The sequence below is a fragment of the Nematostella vectensis genome, chromosome 13 (genome assembly GCF_932526225.1).
Source record: "Nematostella vectensis chromosome 13, jaNemVect1.1, whole genome shotgun sequence".
NCBI classification, from domain to species: domain Eukaryota; kingdom Metazoa; phylum Cnidaria; class Anthozoa; order Actiniaria; family Edwardsiidae; genus Nematostella; species Nematostella vectensis.
Window position 1 is genome coordinate 14,148,494 of NC_064046.1, and position 22,749 is coordinate 14,171,242.

The 22,749-nt window shown below is 41.5% G+C and overlaps 1 protein-coding gene across 1 annotated transcript; it reads left to right on the forward strand.

Annotated features, from left to right (window-relative positions):
- Window positions 1–953: 953 nt before the first annotated feature.
- LOC5506869 (receptor-type guanylate cyclase gcy-2-like) lies at window positions 954–22,749 on the forward strand. Its single transcript, XM_032375322.2, has 20 exons — window positions 954–1,168; window positions 2,976–3,198; window positions 3,513–3,638; window positions 3,817–4,091; window positions 5,391–5,586; window positions 5,826–6,184; window positions 6,848–7,437; window positions 9,651–9,764; window positions 10,563–10,721; window positions 11,852–11,979; window positions 12,409–12,659; window positions 13,292–13,433; window positions 13,791–14,034; window positions 14,329–14,449; window positions 15,102–15,160; window positions 15,778–15,869; window positions 16,928–17,040; window positions 17,807–18,014; window positions 18,677–18,863; window positions 20,013–22,749. Exons 1-20 carry the CDS (start codon window positions 1,084–1,086, stop codon window positions 20,202–20,204), a joined length of 3,864 nt encoding a protein of 1,287 aa, XP_032231213.2. The 5' UTR covers window positions 954–1,083; the 3' UTR covers window positions 20,205–22,749.

The following is a 22,749-nucleotide window of genomic DNA, read 5'->3' on the forward strand; positions in this document are numbered from 1 at the left end:
CAAACAAGTATATATCTGGAACCCTAAAAAAACTGGAGCCCTGAAAGAAATCAACCCAAGCAAAAAGTGTTAAGGGTATATATCAATATTTGGGTGACCTTAAATCTCGCTCGGCCAATCTCTTGGAGGCCTGGGTCTAAGGGCTTTTCAAGACTTGTGTGATAAAGATTTGACCAAGCGATATAGTTGTTTTTGACACATTTCTGCCTCGAGTCTCAAATTGAAAGTGATCAGCATTTTTCACCATGTTTTCTGGAGATCAGGGAGCGGGTAAACTTTAGCTCTTCTAAATATGGGCATCAATGCCCATATAAGGCAATGCATACGAAGGACACTATCCGTGTGGGGAATATGTTTGATATGAACACTACCAGCCCCTCCCTCGCGGCGGATAGACGCCCCCATCCTCCCCTGCTTCCCTTCCCGCTAAATTCTCCTCAGCTGCATGCTAGAAGAATTGGGCTACACTCGAGAAAAATAATCCACAGGGTGCCAGATTCTCCCAGCTTACTCGTTTACAGTTGAGCCAGACAAGTACTTTGGTAGTTGCATGACGAAACCAGGCGCGTACCCAGGATTTGCTGAGGGGGGTGCGCAGTCATAGGAGTCATTTGGAAAAAGCATAGAATTTGAAGATTCTTTGGTAAGAAATAACCCACTTTTTGGCCGCCAAGGGGGGGGGAGCGCACACCCAGCGTACCCCCCTGTGTACGCGCCTGGAAACGGGCAAAGGCTAGACTAGGCTCGTACTGCGGGCTCACAGAAACGCCTAGATCGGACCGCCTAGATCAGGGCCGTACTCACACAGTAATTTCTTGGCATTTCTTTCATTCTATTATATGTTCATTGTAGAAATCCGGCTCAAATGGGAAAAGGGATTTCTCCACATTGCCCCCGTTTTAGCTACGGCCCTGTGGTCTCCTTCATTGCTGATTGGCTAGTACCAGTCTCTTTGTTTCCCACTGTGGGACACACAGAGTCGAGTGGACACATGCATGTCGTGTCTACACGACCTGGTCGACTCTTATCCAAGCACATAGCATAGCAGCATGGATATCTTGTATTTAGGCACCACACAGGAAGATGCAAACTATACAGTTGGTTATCTTCGCTCTTGCTGGGTCCATAGTGTATTCAAGAAGTGAAAGATGCCTCAGTACTCAACCAGGTAAAATTTCAAACTCCGTCCAAGGTTCAATCACTCTGTAAAGCTCTCTTCGAATGTTGACATTTTGTCAGATAAGATGACCGTGTTATTCGCAAAGCCCTGGATACACTAAAAGTGTTTTTTCTTTCATCGAGACTTGACTTTGTTATTATTGTCTTACAATGGCTCTACACTAGGTTGTTTTTCGCGTGTGTTTTACCAAGTGTACAGTGTATTGTTTGTGTTCATTTCGGAAGCACACATTTGATTGCTTCGAAAATATTATCCATTTTATAGACAATTTATCCATTTATAGACAATTTAGCAAAAACTACTCATGTGATTTATTATTTTTGGGTATTATAACTGTAACGCTTCACCGTTAGGGCAAATTTTTCCTCGCAATAGAAATCACGTTTAGTGTTATGCAAATTTCGTTTGTTTATAATAAAAGCCAGATGTATTTTTACTATGTTACAGCGGTAACACCTACACTCAAACAATCATTAATTACTTTTTTTTCTTTACTTGATTTAAGCGCATTTTGCGCGGTGATAATGTTTTTTATACCCGCTGGAGAGGTTTATTACCCGTCGGTTACATGCAAACCACTCAGGCTCACTCCAGGTCACTCGAAAAATCACCACGGCTGAAAGAATTATTATCAGCACCATTGGATTATTCGAAATTGTTAGTTGGCTTGCTCCAATTTAGGGAAGTAGTTGGAGGGGAGAAAAATAATAGTCTGAGACATATTTTTCTAGAAGTTTTGAATTAATAAAATTGACAATTATTGGCATCAATTTATAATAATTGATATCATGTTTTTCTATTGATAATAATTGATATCACTATGCTAAATTATTATCAATTGATATAAAACATTGATAATTAAAATTTGTGTTAGTCTAATTGATAAAAAATGATAGCAATTGATAGATATTGAGCGATTTATAATTAAAATTCTAGTTGATAGAAATTGATATTCAAGTCAATTTAAATCGATTTTTTAAATACGATTTTATAAAAGAGAAAAAATTAAAGTGCTAGTAGCAGTAATTTGATACTTACCTGAAACTCCACCAAATTCCACAAACAGGTACTACATCATGACTCAATAAAGAGGCAATTTTGAGTACTTTATCAAAGGAAATTTAAAAAAAAAATACGTGAAATTGAGTTAAAAATAATTACTTTCTACTACCGATTTTGGCAACATTTATGTTAAAGTTTGGAAATACAGGAAAGAAAACTGTTGATCGCCTTTTTTATCCCTTTTCAGATAAAGTTCATGACATTTGCAAGGCCCAGTTGGATTGTTACTTCAGGGAGTGTTCATGAAATACCCTAATGGGGAGGGGAGAATTGGGACACCTTAAAAATTGCAGAGCCCTCCCCCCCCCCTAAAAATAACAATGATTGCCCCGCTTTTCATTGCAACACTCAGGATTTCATTAGAACTCAGGGCTTCACTGGAGCATCTACCCACAGGGTAATCAATGACGAGGCCGTTGCCATGGGGGTTCAGAAGAATCACTCCACTTGCCGCCAGATGGTCCACTCAAATGAAGAAAAATTTAGTACCACTGCGAGCTAGGGCAAGCTACCTAGGGGAAATAGTCAACTAAATGGCTACCTAAATGGCTTCCTAAGGGTAGAGCTACCTAAGGAAAAATAGTCAACTAAATGGCTCAAAATCCTGGCTAGGAGCCTGAATGAACACTTCCTTATCACTTTAACTATGTCACCTTTTCTTGATGGTTCAATCACCCTTTTTGGCTAGTCCTACTTTATCCTCTTATTTGACTCATGAATTTCTTATCAACAGATCTCATCACGAAAAAGCACTTCACACTTCAACAAAGAAATGAGCCAACCAGTCCACTACAACTGCGGTACGGCCATCGTGTTTCACAGCAGATTTCTACGTACATCTTAAAGATCCTTGCTGAGGAAGTCCTTGGTTATGAAGATGTCCAGGTGGTTGATGTGGGCATGGCAGCTGAAGCTGAACAAGTGTTGAAGATATTGACTGGGTGTTCAAATAGGATGTATGTATAAAGGTTTAGTTTCTTTAAGGTATGGTAAAAACTTTGATAAGATCACCTGGGGTCTCCTAAGAATCATGTATCATTAAAAAACTTCCAAATAAAAGATTATTATTATATTATTTGAGGATGGTGGCTATTCAAAAGTCAACTTGAGACATAGACTGCTGAACTTATTTGTCAATGGTGTTGTTATCAAGCAGGTTGCATCTGGATTTTTCGGTAGCCACCATCCTCAAATCAGTCATGAGGGGCATACCCTTGGAAGAAATCCCAAAGGATTAGAAATAAAGTATAAATTCATTTTTTTTCTGTAGTGATTGTCATAAAAAGGAGCTGCCCCTCCCCCCTGCTGTCATTGACACTGAAGTATGGGTGTCTTCAGACTTGTCATTACAGAAATGGCCAATAGATGATGCTGGAGATACCACCCATTATGGCAGGTAATGTAATAAACCTCGTTAGGTGTGTTTCCAGAGGAGTTTAATGGGCAAGCACATCCACCCTGGTCATGTGCAGTCATGTGCGTTGACAAGAAGTTATGTGGTTGATGAGGTCTGGTTTATGCTTTTGTCTACTGTTATAATGGCAAAGTTACCAGTTTACTTCTTTTTTCTGCAGGTATGGGTGGTACATGTCTAGTGACTTTGTCCAGCAGATGTGGGACAGCAGCCAGTTAATAGCAGACCATTGGCGCTCACTCAAGATACAATCAGTGACATCTCAACTGCTACACAACCTGACATCTCTTCAGCATTTACAGAATATGAATGATATTAAGGCGGCATGTGCAGTGTCGCCATGCCAGGACTGTCTAGACTGGCTACTGAATACCAGTCACTGCCATGACTCAGCCGAACCTCTGGATTGTACAGTGGTACTAGCAGGATTTCCAGGTAAACATTCCCTAAACTTGTTGGCACATTCCCTTACATTTTCCCATCCACCATCCCCAAGGCTTGCTCTAACCATAAGCACAACTAATCGTACTTGAATATAAGTGCAGGTAAAAAGGTGTGTCACTGATTGATTTAATGTACTTGCATTTAATTGGTTCTTTTTTTATTTTGCATTTGTATCCTAGTGAGAACCTACTAGTGTGGTAGCTATAGCAATTGGGTAGGGGACGGAAGCGGCCCCTTTCCATTTTCTTAAATACATAATGGAAAAATGCAACTTCTCTAGTAGCAAATAAAAGGGATGACTGGACCTTATCTTACCCACTCCTCCAAGACAAAATTTTAAACTACATTGAGCCATGTTAAAAAAGACAAACACATGTTCCAAGTCATCATTCCCCTTAGTGCATGCATGAAAATAACGAAACCTGTTAACTGTTTCCTTAAAAAAACCTTTTGTGTCTCTATTTGTTTACCATTAAATTCTCATTGAAGGTTGATTGGGGCTCTGCACTTGACAAAGTCTAGTGTTAATAATGACCAGTTACGCACCTCTTAAATCATAGGTCCAAATACAACAATAATTAGCAGTTGCATATAACAATGTATATAAAACGGCTTCTGGAATTACGCGGAAAAAAACTCAGAATTACGCGGGATTCTTTGCTAAATTACGCGCTAAATTACACGGAAAATCAATCATTACGCGCTAAATTACGCGGGATTTTGCAAAACATTTTTCTTTAAAAATCAAAATTTTGCGGGATTCTTTACTGAACTAAATTACACGGAATATCAACTGTTACGCCCAAACTACATTTTGTACCGAAGGAAAGCACGAATAACTTGAAAAGGTTATTTTTTTGCGTGAAAATATCTTAGGCAAGTTTTCATTGGCTCCTAGCCACCAGCCAATTAAAAAAGGTATTTTATTATTAGTCCTAGGCCTTCGCGATGTAGCAAAGAACGCCTAGTCATTTTATTTGTTTTCGAAATTCAGTTCAAAACGTCGCACTCTTACGAAGAATATCTCTCTTTTTTTACGAGTAATAGAGGTAAGAACCCTAAAAGAACACATCAGCTGTGCAATTAAATGTTTTGTCTTTCAAAATTTAGCCAAATTACGCGGGATTACGCGGAAATTTGTGGATTACGCGGATTACGAGGAAAAGCCAAATTACGCGCTTCCGCACAAGCACGTAATTCCAGAAGCCATGATAAAATGGCTGTAAAGCTTTTGTGCCCCCAAATCTCCATGTTTTCTGTACCACTACTACTGTTATCTTTGTTTTATAGACTGCATGGGTTCACTACTGAGGCGCCAAGTTGATAGCCTGCCTTTGAATTTTTCTTTGATATGGCTGGGCTCTAAGCTACCACAGGTGTTCAATGAGCAATATTTAGGCAACAAGCCATTTGTTGTGCTCAACTGGGAGCCAAATACCCTAACAAGCACAGGGAAGCTGACTCGCATTACCCTCCCACCATGCAGGTCTGTAATGTTAGGAGATAACTACTAAAATGGTAAACAAATATTGTGGGTCTGTGCTCAATGTGATGAGTTGTGTTGCTTCAATGTGCATGTTGTGGGTGTGTTTCTTTAGCTTGTATGTTGTAGGTGTGTTGCTTAAAACTTGTATGCTTGTTCCTAAGGGAAAATATCTGAGTACTTGTTAGATTTTGTGGTAGTTAAAAAATCCGAGTTCTTACACCTATAAATTGTTGTTTTAGCCTCAACATCTCCAGTCCATTAGCTCAGTCTGCATACTGTGACTTTCCTTTGATGCGACTAAAGAAGTTTGCCTGGTCTCAAGTTAAGGCTGGTGCTCCTGAAGTTTACCATCTTCTGACAAAAATGTACTTTAGCCAAGATGAACTCAATAGCATGCTACTAAACCATGTTGATAGTGAAGGCAGTAAGACTAGCAAAGAGTTGGCTTGTGATTGGCTGCAGAGAAAGAGAGACATGTGGTCTTCGTGGCTGCCTGTTCAGAACATCCTCAACGGGAAGGTTCCTGTCTACCTTGGCGGAATGTTTCCAATGTCGCATGATCCGGATGCGGTATGGAGCAGCCCAGGGATTCTTGCTGGTAAGTAAAAGTCTGCAGTCCAGGGATTCTTGTTGTTAACAAAAGGTTGCAGTCCAGGGATTCTTGTTGGTAACAAAAGTCTGCAGCCCAGGGATTCTTGTTGGTAAGTTAAGTCTGCACTCCAGGGATTCTTGTTGGTAACAAAATGTTACAGTCCAGGGGTTCTTGTTGGTAAGTAAAAGTCAGGTCCAGGGGTTCAAGTCCAGGGGTTCTTGCCATTAAAAGCTCTTTAAATATGATGTCACTGCTGCATTTTGTGATGGCAGTTATGATAATCGTGTGGATCATGATTGTGATGTTGATGACAGGGGTAGTAGAAATGATGATGTTGGTGGCTATGCTGGTTGTGATGGTAATAACAACAGTTACAATAATAAGAATCATAAAAACGGTTGTGCGGTGATGGTTGTGATGATATTGGTGGTAGTGATAATAAAAATGATGGTGTTGAACATCTTGTATTAATGATGATGATAAATACCAATACAGTAGGAAATCAGGATAGCTTGTTGATGGTAGTATTGATAGTTGTGAATTACACTATTTTTGCTTGTGTTATTGTAAGTGATTCATGGCACGGCTAGGGTTGGTAGTGTATGTTGCTGGTTTTGTTGACATCTACAACAACGACAGTATTTATGATCATAACACCATATCTTTCAGGTGCTCAAATGGCAGTGCGCAGTGTCAACAGTGACAACACCATCTTATCAAACTACAGCCTGGAGCTTCTTCTAGAAGACACACAATGCCAGACCTCCCTCGTTCTCAACAGCTACATCAAGTTTGTCACGGGTCCCCATAGCCGCTCCTTGGCGGGAATTCTCGGACCACCATGCTCTGTCCAGGCGGAGATCGTCGCGGAAGTCTCCCCCTTCTACAACACCATCCAGATGGGGTATAGCCTAGAAGGTGTTGACTTGGCAAACAGACAGAAGCACCCGCTATTCTTCAGGACTTCCCCCAGCTATTTTGAATTCAAGAAGGCCTACGCTGCTTTGTTTCACGCTCTTGACTGGACACGTTATGCGATGCTTACGGATGTGAACTATACACCATCGACGGTTACTGACACCCACGCCCACCTTGATGACAGGGGTGTCAAGAGGGTGTACTCGAGGGTGGTCGCCCTGCAGCAGGTGCAGGATGTCAAGGGTTATCTCAGATCCTTGAAGAGGCTCAATGTCCGTGTTATCATCGGTAATCTGTTTGAGGGGCTGGCGCGAGTGGTCGTCTGCGAGGCGTACAAACAGGTATGGAGTATGCGATTTTAGACACTGTAAAGCCGCTAACTTTGGCGGATATTTTTTATATATGTATATTTCAATATTGATCTAAATCCATTCGAATCACTGTGAAATGCAATTTATCCCACAAATTAAGACAGCTGTCACGCAGGAATAAGTCACACATGTAGTGAAGACATATTTAGCATCAAGAAATTATATACTGATCTGCTGTCAGCATATCGAAGTCCACGGAACGACTAAAAGCATTTTGTTTAGTTTGCTTATCGCGTTTGACAGGGAAATCTAAAGCGCTCGCATGGAAATTGTTTAGACAAGCAGTTCCTATTTTGAGTAGATTGACCTTTTGCTCGGGAAACTATATTTGGCCACCAATTCTCTCACTTCTCAACGAAGGACCAAGTTTCGCACTTCTCAACGAAGGAAGGAAAGTTAAGTCTGAGTTCACACAAGCTTAACCTAAGTAAGCTTCAGACCTAGCCGTCGGTAGAAATAGATTTTAGTACATTTAAAGAGTTTGAGTGCAAAAATGATTAGAATGCTGTCAATCATTATATTCATGTGTGTATCTTGCCATGCGCACTAGCAGTGTAACAAGTTAGTGTGTGACAACCGTAGTCAGTAGCAACATGTAAACATTACGTAAGTCACGGTAGCTCAAGGGTAACCGACTTGCACGCCCACGTAAGAAGGTCGTCCCTCGTACACCCATTGGTTAAACCCTTATCCAAACAGTGCTAAAAGCCCTTTGGGATGTCAGTGTCAGTTATCCTAAAGGGCATGCCGTCTTAGTAGCATATAAATATGGGTGCATACCGAAGCCCCAACTCACTTTAGACTCTTAAGAACTTGAAGAGACACCTGTGAGACTCTCTCACAAACAGACTTGAAGAACACACTTGTAGAATGAAGAACAAAAATATGTGAACACATAGAATGAGAGCAGACAGAGAAAGATCTTGTAAAGACTTTGTAACAGCAAACAAGTAAAAACCGGTACTTCCCCCAGCCAAGCGGGTCATAGTGGTTTTGTCACAAGTGGCCAGAGAGAGCCATAGCCGCTTGTTACATGTGGTTAGAGAACCCAGAAGTATAGCTGTTACACAGCTCCATCCATGCTGATGCATCTAATAGTCTATGAAGATATTATTATCCAAATTGATGCGATATTTAAATAAAACAAAACCTAAACTGTCCCATCAGTTGGCTCCAAAGTCTCTTGTCCGTTATAATATGCAATTCCAACATTATACAAGCTTTTTTTGTTAATTGGCAAATCAAGCGAGGCTGCGTTAGTAATGCTGGTGTCGTTTGCCTTTTTTAAAGGGCTTTGACTAGAGTTTTCCGTACGCATTGGTTTACTCAACAACCATTAAGTAAATAGCTGGAAGGAAGCTTCAAATATCGCACATGTGTCTTTGTTCGTTGTAGTTCTCTTGGTTATTTGCCTGATTTGTTAAAAGCATCTTAAAGTATCAGTCCCTCCAGGGAATCTTGAAGTGATACAAACATACACGCTTGTGCTAATATCGAAGAATATGCAAGAAACGTAAAGAATTGTAAAACCTTTTTGTTGTTTACTTTATCCAAAGTGTAATAAATAGAATGGGGCCAATCTGCCGTGAAATGATTTACATGCAGAAGATTAAGTTGTTGGTTTACTTTAAGGAATTTTAAGGTTCGAGTAAACGAAGAGTCTGCCTCGAAACCTACTATTATGGTAAAGTACTATTTTCAATACATTTCAATCCACTCCATGAGAGACGCTCAAACCTCAATATTGTATTCATTGGGAAAGAAAAAGGCCATTCTATAAACCTGCATGGTTATTTTGGTTAGTTTGCATTATTTTGACTTTTTTTACCTTTTCAAAATACCACTAAATCGCTTTCCAACTGTGCAATCTCTTTCAAACTCCATGCATCAACAAGATGCTCTGTTGCTGACATATTCCCTTATGCTTGGTGCACACTAGTGACATAACGACATAATCACATAGGCGCGTGCACCGTTATGTTCATATGTTCAAGTGTGAATGGTTTGACATTTTGACATTAGCCCAACATAACGACATATGAGAATAAACATGTTTTTTTCTTTTATGTCGTTATGTCCATGTCGTTATGTCGGGCTTAAATGAGTGCGCTCGCCTTAGTTATTTCGTTACGTCACTAGTGTTCTCTAGGCATGAGGGGTGATTTACTGTTTTCCTGTGACAGGGCATGACTCCCCAAAATGGATATGTCTGGTTCTTACCATTCTGGCTCACAGATGACTGGTGGAATAACAAAATCAGCTTTAATAAGAGCTCCAGGAACTTTGCTTCACAGAAGGTAGGCCTTCTATGTACCATAGCCTGAGGTAGGCGTGCTGGCAAAGGCCGTGAGAATAAGGGAGCTTTAAGCAAGAACGACGGCCTCGGCTAGGATAACCAGGGCGAAAAAAAAGTTGGGCTTTGCTCTAAATTCAGATCTAAAAGTATTGGAAAAATCGAAGCATTATTGTCAGGGTCATTTACAAATAGAATAAGGACATTTCTACAATAAAAAAAAAACAATTTAGAAATCGGAGCATATAAAGAAAACGTCCGCTTCCCTAGAACGGTATTTTTGCTGTGTTTTTTGTCGTCGTTGTTGTTCCCTAAAAGCTGTGAAAACACGAACCCTTCCAGGATCACAGTTTGTTGTTGGAATACGACAAATGCTGTGGGAACACGAACCCTTCCAGGATCACAGTTTGTTGTTGGAATACGACAAATGCTGTGGGAACACGGGTCCCCCTCCCCCCCCCCCCCCCCCCTTCACCGGATGGGTCTTTCCATTTGGTTGAATTTTGACAAGCAATCATTCACAAGTGCTACCAGGCTATGGTTGAATATGGTTCTATTTTGCCTATTCCATTAGCCTTCAATGTGTATTGTTACTTCTTTAATACTGGTAATACTGGTAAGTAAGTAATGTTGGGTAAAGTTGGGTAAGGTAAATGGACCAATCGCAGCTTTTAGTACTTTAAAGTACTATCCAACGTTTTTATAAAGTGTATAGTTTTAGACCAACCAGAGCGCGCGTTCTATCCAACGCTTTCCATATATGGCAGTTGTTGTATCACATGCTTCTATCCATGTACGTTAGGTAGCTGTGCCGTGCACTGTGACGGAAATGAAGGAGTTCATAGAGGGTGGATATTTCACAATGTCCAACGCGTTCTTCGCCAGTGCGAATAGTCACGTGGTTGGTGGTTTTACTGTCGACCAATGGAGACGCGAGTACGAGCATATCATTAAAACACAGGTAACCCAAAATATTCCTGCTCTGGCAGACGTCGGAGGTAAAGGGACGGTCAGTCTCAACCTTTATTCAACGATTTTTCTTGTACATAGCTAAAGCGGTGTATTTGGAAATTTAATTTCTGGATCCTGTTGTATCATTGAAGCCGTCTTGTAGTTTGCAAGTAGTACTCTTGTATTTGATATTCCTTTATGCTAGCATTTGGTAAATTGTGATGTCATCCCTCTTGTTTATGTTATTCGGGAGGTTTTATTCTTATCTCTCATTGTTTCTTTTATTATTGAGAATGTGGTTTTCAATTTCTCTTGTTTTTGTTATTCAGGAGGTGTTATTCTGATCCCTTATTATTTGTGTTATTCTTGAGCAAGTGGTATTCAGGAGGTGTTATTCTGACCCCTCGTTGTTTATGTTATTCTTGAGCAAGTGGTATTTAGGAGGTGTTATTCTGACCCCTCGTTGTTTATGTTATTCTTGAGCAAGTGGTATTCAGGAGGTGTTATTCTGACCCCTCGTTGTTTATGTTATTCTTGAGCAAGTGGTATTCAGGAGATGTTATTCTGACCCCTCGTTGTATATGTTATTCTTGAGCAAGTGGTATTCAGGAGGTGTTATACTGACCCCTCGTTGTTTGTGTTATTTTTGAGAAAGTGGTATTCAGGAGGTGTTATTCTGACCCCTCGTTGTTTATGTTATTCTTGAGCAAGCGGTATTCGGGAGGTGTTATTCTGACCCCTCGTTTATGTTATTCTTGAGCAAGTGGTATTCAGGAGGTGTTATACTGACGCCTCGTTGTTTATGTTATTCTTGAGCAAGTGGTATTCAGGAGGTGTTATTCTGACCCCTCGTTGTTAATGTTATTCTTGAGCAAGTGGTATTCAGGAGGTGTTATTCTGACCCCTCGTTTATGTTATTCTTGAGCAAGTGGTATTCAGGAGGTGTTATTCTGACCCCTCGTTGTTTATGTTATTCTTGAGCAAGTGGTATTCAGGAGGTGTTACTCTGACCCCTCGTTGTTTATGTTATTCTTGAGCAAGTGGTTTTCAAGAGGTGTTATTCTGACCCCTCGTTGTTTATGTTATTCTTGAGCAAGTGGTATTGAGGAGGTGTTACTCTGACCCCTCGTTGTTTGTCAGGGCTACACGCCGTCCGAGTACGCGAGTTTTGCGTATGATGCAGTCTGGGCCTACGCCCTCGCTCTCGACAAGCTGTTTGGTTCAAACTCATCTTCATTGGATACCATCAGGACTAATGCAACCACACAGTGAGCTTTTATTTTTATGTTTACTTTAATGTTTATTAATGTTTATTGTTGTTGGTGTTCCTGTTTGTCTCACTCGCCTTGTTTTATTTCTTCTCTTTTTTTTTTTTGCTGCTTTAGTTTTCTTTTTCTTCCTGGTCTTTGTTCTCTCTCTCCCTTGCTTTTGTTTTTGTTTTAGTTCTGCTTCTTATCTTGTTTGTTGTTGTTCTTCTTTTTCTTTTTCTTTACTTCTCTTTCTTTCTTGGCTTTCCTCCCCTTCTTGCTTTTCTTCCACTTACTCTTGTTTTTTCCGTATTCTCGTTACCCTTATTGTTATTTATGTTTTTCTCCCTTTTAATAATCCACTCGATGTATTGGATATCATTGGGGTCTTGCTGATAATATTTTTTGGATATCATTGGGGTCTTGCTGATAATATTTTTTCGAACCCAGGCGTCTAAAGTGCTACTTACAGCAGTCGAACTTCAGCGGAGTCTCTGGCCAAGTTGTGTTTAAGGAGAGTGAGCGCTTCCTTCCGCGCGTCACCATCTTACAGCACTTTGCAGGCAAAAAGGTGACAGTCGGCCAGTTCATTCCCGTCATGCCTGGCGATAAGGGTTGCTATGGTTACGGAGGCTGTCTCAGTCTTAACGAATCCACAATCGAGTGGGCAGGTGGTCAACGGCCTTCTGATGGGCGACCAGGTATTTCTCTTGTACAGTTTGATTAAAGGGTAAATGTCATTAGTATTACACAACAATCTATCATAAAAGCCGCATTGTCACCAGTTTTAACATTTTTAACAGAAAACGTGAAAAATATTTTAAAGTTGTAAAGAGGTGTGTCTATTGAAAGTTTTTCTGAGGATATGATTGATAATTTAGAGCGGATGGCCTATTAAATAACGCGGATTCTAATAGATTCTTTTGTCTCTTGTCGGTTGAAGTTTCCGTCGGCCCCGGAAATAAACGATTGCCACTTTGAAGGAGAGACAGGAACTACCCAGAAGAATTGTGCATGAAGGCACATTTTATTGTTCTGGGTTTATCATGTAAAAGTTCCACTAAATACAAATCTAAATCGTCTTTTTAAAGTTGTTTATATTGAAAAGCGCGCTTCCTTGACCGTCATTACAAAGGTTTAGGAAAGTTTGCCAGTTATCAATAGAAGGATTCTGTCATGCTCTGTTCTGCCCTGAAGCACTCTTCACTCTTGCTGTCTATTGGCTAGCAGAGCTCATGTCAATTATATAGTTATTATTGATAAATAGACTTAGGCTTTTCCGTCTATGCTACAACGCATGGTATTGTAACGCTATTATATTTCCTTTCTCCAGAGAAAGAGGTCTGCCCTGTGGAATCATTCCGTGCAGTGATTGGTTTGTCTTGTGATGGCGCGTACTCTGTCATCTACGTCATCGCTTTTGGTCTTCTTCTTATTCTTGTTATTGCTGTCCTCTGGATGTGCATTAAGAGAAGGTAAAGCTAACCCCCCTTCATCATGTTTAGCAACGCCCTCAACCCAATTAACCACTGCTCTTAACCCAAGAAGCCACGCTCCTTCACTTAAGAAGTCATACATCATCAACCAATAAGCCTTGCCTCTTGACTGGATAAGCCACGATTCCTGATCCTATTTCTAACGATTCCTGGTCCTATTTCTAACTTTTTTCCGGAAAATGAGCTAAACAAATGGGGTGCGTATTATACACGGGTGTGCATCATACGCAGGTAAATACGGTAACAAAGAAAACTAGAATATTTTGAAAAGCAATCAGAGTTTAGGAATGTCTCGTGGTAAAACCATGCTTCCCTTTGTGTAAAATCTTTGTCCAGGTACGATCAGAAGTACAAGTCCACGCAGGTCCGCATGGAGGAACTCGGGCTGATGGACAGGTCACCCGTCCTTCAACTCGACCAGTGGGAAATCCTACGAGAGAACGTGGTCCTTTACCGCAAGCTAGGGGAAGGAGCCTTTGGCACAGTATTCGGAGGGGAGGCGAAGGGGATCAGGGACCATATGGAGTGGGTGCCTGTGGCCGTGAAGACCCTCAAAGTGGGTTCCTCACCGGAAGAGAAGGTAGTCGATCAATTTCAAGCGGTACCTCGATTTTATCGGAGACGTAGCAGGCCTCGAAAGATTGGGGGGAGGGGGGGGGGGGGCACAATGCAGAAACATTAAGGAAATATTGGGGTGCAAGGCCACACCCTTACTATTCAAGTCCTTTTATTTGTTTTTAATATTGGGGAAGCTATGCCCCCCATTGCCCCACCCCCTGCCACGCCCCTGTATAGTGGCAGTCAAATAGAGATTGGTCGCTGAATAGGGAGTCGCTGATTAGTGGTTGGCTGCTTATTGTTTTTTTATGACCAGTTGGAGTTCCTGAGTGAGGCGGAGACCATGAAGGTGTTTGATCATCCGAATATTGTGAAGTTGCTCGGGGTTTGCACCAAGGGCGAACCTGCACTTGCTATAATGGAACTCATGATATACGGTACGCAGTGAAAAACATTGCTATTTAGCAACTTACACTAAACTGTACTTGCTATAATGGAACTCATGATATACGGTACGCAATGAAAAACATTGCTATTTAGCAACTTACACTAAACTGTACTTGCTATAATGGAACTCATGATATACGGTACGCAATAAAAAACATTGCTATTCAGCTAACCTACACAAACCTTCACTTACTATAATGGAACTCATTATCTACGATAGGCAATTGAAAATATTACTATTCAGCTAACTGCACAGCTTTAATAGAACTCACGATACACGGTATTGGAAACATTATTTTAGAAAGTTGGAAAGTGACTTTTACTCTCTCGAAACTCGGCCATATCACCAAGAGCATTTCCCATTTATGAGTGCACCAGCTAAGTGTACACCTTAGCCACTTTTTTGCCGCATTTCTACGCACTTGAGCGAAATCCTGAAAGGCCAAACACCACATATTGTAGCCTGATAGCTGTTTGAAATAGAAGATCAGCTAACTACTGAATATACATTTGAGCGCGCCGAAATGGGTCGTTGTTCTGCCCTGCTCATTACGCTTTGTTATTTTGAATGAGAACTGAGCGTAACTGTCTTTGTTATTTTGAATGAGAACTGAGCGTAACTATGTCTTTGTTTTGATGCAGGTGACTTGAAGAACTTTTTGCTCGCTAGGCGCCAGTTTGCAAACCAAAACATCAAAGAGGTATGTCCGAGATCCAAAATGAAAAAGCGTTGCGTTGAAAAAAACGCGCAAATGCGTAATAACAAGTATGAGAAGGAATCCATCTCCATCGGTTGATTTAAGTAAGCTGTTGCTTTTTTTTAAATTTGGTAAATGGAGTATCAGGACTTTTTTTAGATGATGTCACCAACATGACGGAAAAACCTGGAAAACGCGCAATTCGAGATAGAGAAAGAAGACACAATTACTTACCATCGGTTCCTTGTATTCCGGGATGATTTTCAAAACACAAATAGCATGAGGCCGAAATGCGCATACCCAGATTTTGGCTTTTTAAGATATTTTTTTCTTGATCATCCTTGCGCTCTGCACTTTAAAAGACGTCGCATCACTTTAAAAGTTTAAAAAAAGTCGCACTTGATATTTTGTTTGCTATTACTCACTAAGTACTTTGTTAAATTTTCCGCCTTATTAGATGTGAAATGGGCTTATTTGAAGCGTCATGTCATGTTTTTCCGTCGATTTCACCACATGATTTGTCTTCCACAATTGAAAGACAGCATTTAAGGTGGGACTGACTAGGGGTCCTCAACAAGAAACTTTATTGGTCTTGTCACGTGCTTGGTTTGTGTTTCCAGGCTGAGGAGGTGGCGCCAGGTCGCTTGACGCGCATGGCTCTCGACATTACCAGCGGCTTGGCGTATCTGTCAAGGCTCAACTTTGTTCACCGGTGAGAGATAATAGACTTGTTCGCGGATATATTAGACCGTTTTCGCGATGTTGCGCGCGCATCCAAAATGCCACAGACTGGCGTCCCACAGCTGATCTACAATGTCGTACGGAGTTTACAGACAAAGCTGACAGAGGAAAAAAATGGCATGAAATTTTCCAATTCTCAATATATAAGCTCAAGATTCCGCATACAAGGAGTTCCTCTGACCAAAATCTGAATTCCAAATTTTAAAGAAATTTTGAAGATATGAAATTTAGAGATAAGCGAGCAAAGTTGGCTTAATTTCTGATCAGAGCCCAACTTCTCCCTAAAAACCAGGAGAATTCATACTTTGAACATTTGAAAATTGCACTTCAAGCCTCATATCTCAAAGACGAATCCATAAGGAAAAAATACTTTTTGATATGTTGGTTTACATAACATAAGGAACCTCTATGCAAAACTTCAAGCTTACCAAACTCAACCAGACCTTATTTTGGGAAAACTTGCTATTTTTTGCTCTGTCGACGAAGCTATAAAAAATGCTGAAAGTGTGCTTTTTTCGCGGAGTTTTGGCCCCTTCGTCCGCATTTTGGATCATAGCTGTGGCCCGCCAGTCTGTGCCATTTTGCATGAGTGTGTAGCATCTTAAAAACGGTCCATTAAAATATTTGGAAGGCTTGTGTTTACACCAAGAGAGGCTCAAATGGCCATGCGCCTTTCTACTTCCAGCTAAAAGCAAGTAAACAACAGCAACATTTCGTAAAATTTATTTGATACTTTATAGCATTTCCGCCAGAACATGCTCTCCTTGATGTAAAACCACAGGCCTCCAAAGAATTGTATTTCTGACCGCATAAAATTCTACTAAAAAGTACTCGGTAATTATTGGGCAAGGATGGAAGGAGCCGGAAAAGGTGGAAGTTCAACAATTAGTCTACAAGGATTGGCAAACATTGTTATCGTTATTGTCCAAAGACGGCCAAAATCGCGTGTAACTTGCAATATCCCTTGGTCCTACCTGAATGTTATACGCCGAATTATGCTAAGTAACTCGGTGTGTTATTTTCTTGTAGCGATCTAGCTTTGCGTAACTGCATGATAGGCGCTGGTCACGTGGTGAAGCTTGGCGACTTCGGGATGACGAGGGCCATGTTTGACTCTGATTACTACAGGTTTGGTCGTAAAGGTGACTAATTATTATTTTTATCCTCCCGAGGTGGGAGGGGGGGGAAGGGGGCGTCCCTTGTCGACCTTATAGGGATGCTCGTTTTTTAGGGGTCAAAATCGGGTATCAGAGAGAAAGTAGGCTTTTTATAGTATGGTATTCTTTAGGTATTTTTTTAAAGCAATTTTTGTTGTGCAGGTATTTTTAGGGGTATTATTCAAATTTCCCGACGAGCATTCCTATCACTTTAACTTTTCCCATATTCATTCCTATCTTTTTAACTAAACACCCAGAGAATTGAGGGGCTGGTGCCCCAAGGCATAAAATAATACAGTATCTCCTCCTTGGGTATGCGTTCTCACCTTGTGTTCTTGGTGGGACTACCCGCTAAGGAATTTGTGTTTGTGGGAGTCAAAAAGCCTAATGTACCTTTTTTTTTCTAAAAAAAAGGTGTGTCTCTTCGATAATCCAACCAACCAACTCCTCTTCCCAAGTATATTGCTTTGGCAGCCATTATGTATTGTAGCAAAATTCAAAACATTTGTTGCATTTTTAAGTTGGCCGTATATATTTATTCAACGTTCTTGTTTATGTGCCTGAAAACAGTCACTTAACTTTCGAAGACCGGGGCTCTGTTATTTTTACGTTACCCATGGACCACTGCGCCCTACGACACATAGATTCTTGAATGCAGAGCTTAACTTGAAATAGACGTGTCTGGGTTCCACATAATTGTCATTTTAATGGTCTGTCGGTCAAACCTGATCGTGCTTTTTTTTCTCACAAGGCATGCTACCCGTGAGGTGGATGGCGCCTGAATCACTCATGGACGGTGTCTTCACCACCAAGTCGGACGTGTGGGGTCTGGGGGTGACTCTGTGGGAGCTGTGCACCATGGGAAGCTTCCCGTACCAGGGCTTCTCGAACGCTGAAGTGGTCACGTATGTACAGGAGGGGAACTCCATGGACCCACCACAGGGAGCCCAACAGCAGTTGTGAGTTATTAAACGTACTGAAGAACACTGTTAAAGCGAACAACTATTTGCCCCCCGTTTAGAGAATATGAGTTCGATTAGTCCATTAGATTTCGTCTCTTTTTTGTAATTTTTACTCGGAAAACTCCGACTATTCACAATTTCCAGCTCTTGAGAGCGTGCTATGCTGGGCGTCCACGCCTACTGTAAATAGCGAGACGGTGTCCATTGAAAAGTTAAGGATATTTTTTACGATGTCATCGACTTAACCCATGGACCAATCCATAATCTACATAAAGCGGCAGAGCCGTAGCAGGGGCAATACAATACAATGTAACGCAATGTCATTGATGTCATTGCCTGAGGCCGTCCCCCCTACAATATTCTCCGAATGGTTCTGTCTCTCCCCCTCTTAATATTTTGGGGTCTGCTACAGCTCTAAGGGGTGTGGACAAACTAGATATTACAAAAAATGTACAATAAATTCATCAAAATGAAGGATTGATAGCCACCCCGTAACTCCCCCCCCCCCCCCCTGGATCTGTTCTTGTTATCAACAGCCATAACCATACTTTCCTGTAGTATTGAACGGCCATTTTTTAAAGTTTAAAAAAAGGGACACACAAGCACCGTTGTATACCGCAATTTAACCACCCAGTTGTCTCTATTTTATACGCTTACAGCGGTGACCTACTTAAATCTTGCTGGCTAACGGACCCAAACGAACGTCCAGAACCGGACAAAATAATGGACCTGCTGTCCGATAACTTGGAACTGCTGAAGCCGTGTATTAACTGTCCGACTGCCAGCGTTCCTCGTGATGACGACTCAGGCGGAAGTGTCGCAACTCATACTCCAACCACGCCCAAGGTGATTATTATGCTTATGTTTTTGGTTGAAGGCGGGTATTCGTACCCAGGCACCTGGGGTGAGTGGATGAAAAAAGAGGGGAGGGGTGGGGGTGTTGTTAGTGGAGAGATGATCTAAAGGGGAGAAAATTGTGGAACATACATAATGGCGTGGAATAGCAAAAATAGGGATGATAAAAACAAATATAAAGAGCAAAAAATGGAAGAGAGAGCTCTTCGAAATGTTAAGCAACCTTACGTGTATTCTAGTACAAGGTTTATCAAAGGAGGTAAGACCAGGTACTAGTCAAATGCGAAAGGGAGATGCGAACCTTTTTTTTCTTTGGACCAAACGATGCAGGATTTTTTAGATCCGAAGAGCATGCATGCCCTTTCCCTTCCAAAGCCACCCCTCCAAAAAAAAATTAAATGACCGGCTCCCGATTTCCTTGGTAATATCATGTTCATCACAACCGTTGGACTAATCAAAAATAAGCCTTTTTTTAGTATAAACGGTATTTGTACATTTGATCCTTATGTTATTAAACTGGAGATTTTTGTTTGTGTACATTTTGTGTGTGGTTGACAAACACTTACCAGGCGCAGGGGCGGATTTAGTTTTTCGCTAACGGGGGGGTTTGGCTCAGTGACAAAGGGGGGAGGGGGTAATCTGGCCGCCCAAAGATCCGCTACTTAGGCGTTTGTGGTAAACCAAATTCATCAACACAGGTTAATCGTTTGGCTTTCCTACTGTGGCTATTTACTCTTGAGGGCCAAAAGGTGGCGTTTTGAGGCGTTTCACAAACTAGGGTAGACACATACTATTGTTTCTGGAGCTATAAAGGGCAAAGAAAGTGACCTAAAAAGTTAATGTTAAGTGGCAATAACTAAGACAAAACATAACCACCAGTTAACTATTCTATCGCCCTTGATTATGGATACAAAACTTAGCCACCATCAAGCCATACATAGCCACCAATAAACTAAACTATCCCCCTTGATAAGGGATACAAAACTGAGCTACCTTAAAGCCATACATACCCAGCAATAAACTATCCTATCGCCCTTGATTACGGATACAAAACTGAGCTACCTTAAAGCCATACATAGCCAGCAATAAACTATCCTATGGCCCGTGACGTAACAAGTTTCTATTGTTTCTATTTTGTAGATGTCCCTGAGAAAGCTCTCACAAAGTCTCAGACCGAAATCTCCCGTAGCAACGCACGGGCAGAGAGTCAACCGGTTGTCAGAGGCAAAGCTTCGAGGCATGATGAATCAGAGGATTTCGCTAAGTACCCCTCCGATCGGGCGAGGGTCGCAGGCCTCCAGTGCCGATAGGATAGACGAGGAATTCGTGTAAGACCAGGGAATGACTTACACAAGAGACCACATGGCTTGAACCAAGATTACACCTATAGGATGATAGACGAGGAATTCGTATAAGACCAGGGAACGACTTACACAAGAGACCACATGGCTTTGGCCAAGATTACACCTATAGGATGTTAGACGAGGAATTCGTGTAAGACCAGGGAACGACTTACGCAAGAGACCACATAGCTTTGGCCAAGATTACACCATAGGATGTTAGACGAGGAATTTGTATAAGACCAGGGAACGACTTACGCAAGAGACCACATGGCTTGGGCCAAGATTACACCTATAGGACGATAGACGAGGAATTCGTATAAGATCAGGGAACGACTTACGCAAGAGACCACATGGCTTTGGCCAAGATAACACCTATAGGATGATAGACGAGGAATTCGTGTAAGACCAGGGAACGACTTACACAAAGAGACCACATGGCGTGAGCCAAGAATACACCTATAGGATGATAGACGAGTAATTCGTATTAGATCAGGGAACAACTTACACAAGAGACCACATGGCTTTGGCCAAGGTTACACCTATAGGATGTTAGACGAGTAATTCGTATAAGATCAGGGAACGACTTACACAAGAGACCACATCGCTTTGGCCAAGATTACACCTATAGGATGATAGACGAGGAATTCGTATTAGATCAGGGAACAACTTACACAAGAGACCACATGGCTTTGGCCAAGATTACACCTATAGGATGTTAGACGAGTAATTCGTATAAGATAGGGGAACAACTTACACAAGAGACCACATCGCTTTGGCCAAGATTACACCTATAGGATGATAGACGAAGAATTCGTATAAGATCAGGGGGAACGACTTACGCAAGAGACCACATGGCTTTGGCCAAGATTGCACCTATAGGATGATAGACGAGGAATTCGTATAAGATCAGGGAACGACTTACACAAGAGACCACATCGCTTTGGCCAAGATTACACCTATAGGATGATAGACGAGTAATTCGAATAAGATCAGGGAACGACTTACACAAGAGACCACATCGCTTTGGCCAAGATTACACCTATAGGATGATAGACGAGGAGTTAGTCGTATAAAACTTGGAAGCAACTTGTGCAAGAGCCCCTTCCACTAGGTGAAGGAGGACAAAGACTTGCAGCACCGATAAGAGAGAGGAGGAGGAGGAATTCGTGTTATTTTATTTTTTTATTTATGGCATTTATGGCGATTGTGGCCGAACGGAGATTAAAGAATGGGACACGGGGTCCCTTACAAGCTTTAGTCTCCGGCGCTCAGCGAACAGTACACACAAAACAAAGACGTGAAAATAGAAACAATTGATAAATGGTAAAAAGCTAGCATAAACATGTTGACAAAAGATTAACCCTTCTGCGTATGGGACAGATAATGCGCCAGGTGCGGATATTGTTTGGGTCAAAGAGTTGAAAAAGTCGATGCGCAAGGAAAGCTTTCAGTCGCTGTTTGAAAAGAGAAGTTCTCTGGGTATTCCTTGGTGTTACGGGAGCTTTGTTTTTGGTGCTCAAGGCCTTTGTACTCTATTTCATTGCCTCGTTCTAAGGTATTTGTTTTTGGCTTTTGTTCCATTGTGTTTTTGGTGCTGGTGCTCCGTAACACCAAGAAGCTACCAGTTCTCTCAGAGAATCTTATTTCGGGAGGGAGAGCATTCCACGTGGGGGCAGATGCGTAAGAAGTAAGATTCGCGGAAGGTGGAAGTACGCAAACTAATAAGACGAAGCTAAAGGCCTGTCGCTCCGCGACGAGTGCGAGACTGCGAAAACTGGGGAATATTAGAGATGTCGAGATGAATTTCTTCCTTGATACAACGGGAAAAAAGTAACACCGGGAACCCGCTCAAACAGCAAAAAGACATCCCTCGGGTAGAGGTGCGGCTTCTTTCGGGCTCACTTGCACTTCTCTGAAACAACAAGGCTGAACTACCAGTACCAGCTCACTTCAATCAAATGAATCATGCTGTCAATGATATGAAGGTGGCGGTGCTTATGGACACCGATACCTGAAAACGAGCGGAGTCCAAGCTTATCATCAAACACAACACCCTGGCGCCGAGCGGCCTAAATTTAGATGTAGGACTGCCCAGGATGTGAACGCGCGCACTGGAACTTTTATTTGTTTAGTTTTTGGTCGTCATAATTTACCGTTAATCCTGATGAAGGCAGCATTGCCGAAACGTCCAAAAAAAACCTATAAATAAGCACAAGACAATCACTGCACAGGACCAAAAACACCTCTCTGAAGTTTGTATTTAGTAACTGAAATATATTATTTACTATCTGGGCGCATTATGGCGATAGCCGCCGGGCCAAGGTCTAGACGCAGTAATATGACGATTCTGAGAATACGAAATTATATACACCAAGAGAGCATAAGATATCTTATGCTCTCTTGTATACACATATTTCAAATAAGGTGGCATCGTAAGGATGTATCGTAACTCGCATCTGTTAATGGGTAGAGGATGAACTACTGGTATCTGAAAGCCGCTTGAAAACTAGATAAAGATGCTGTAGCTTTATAAA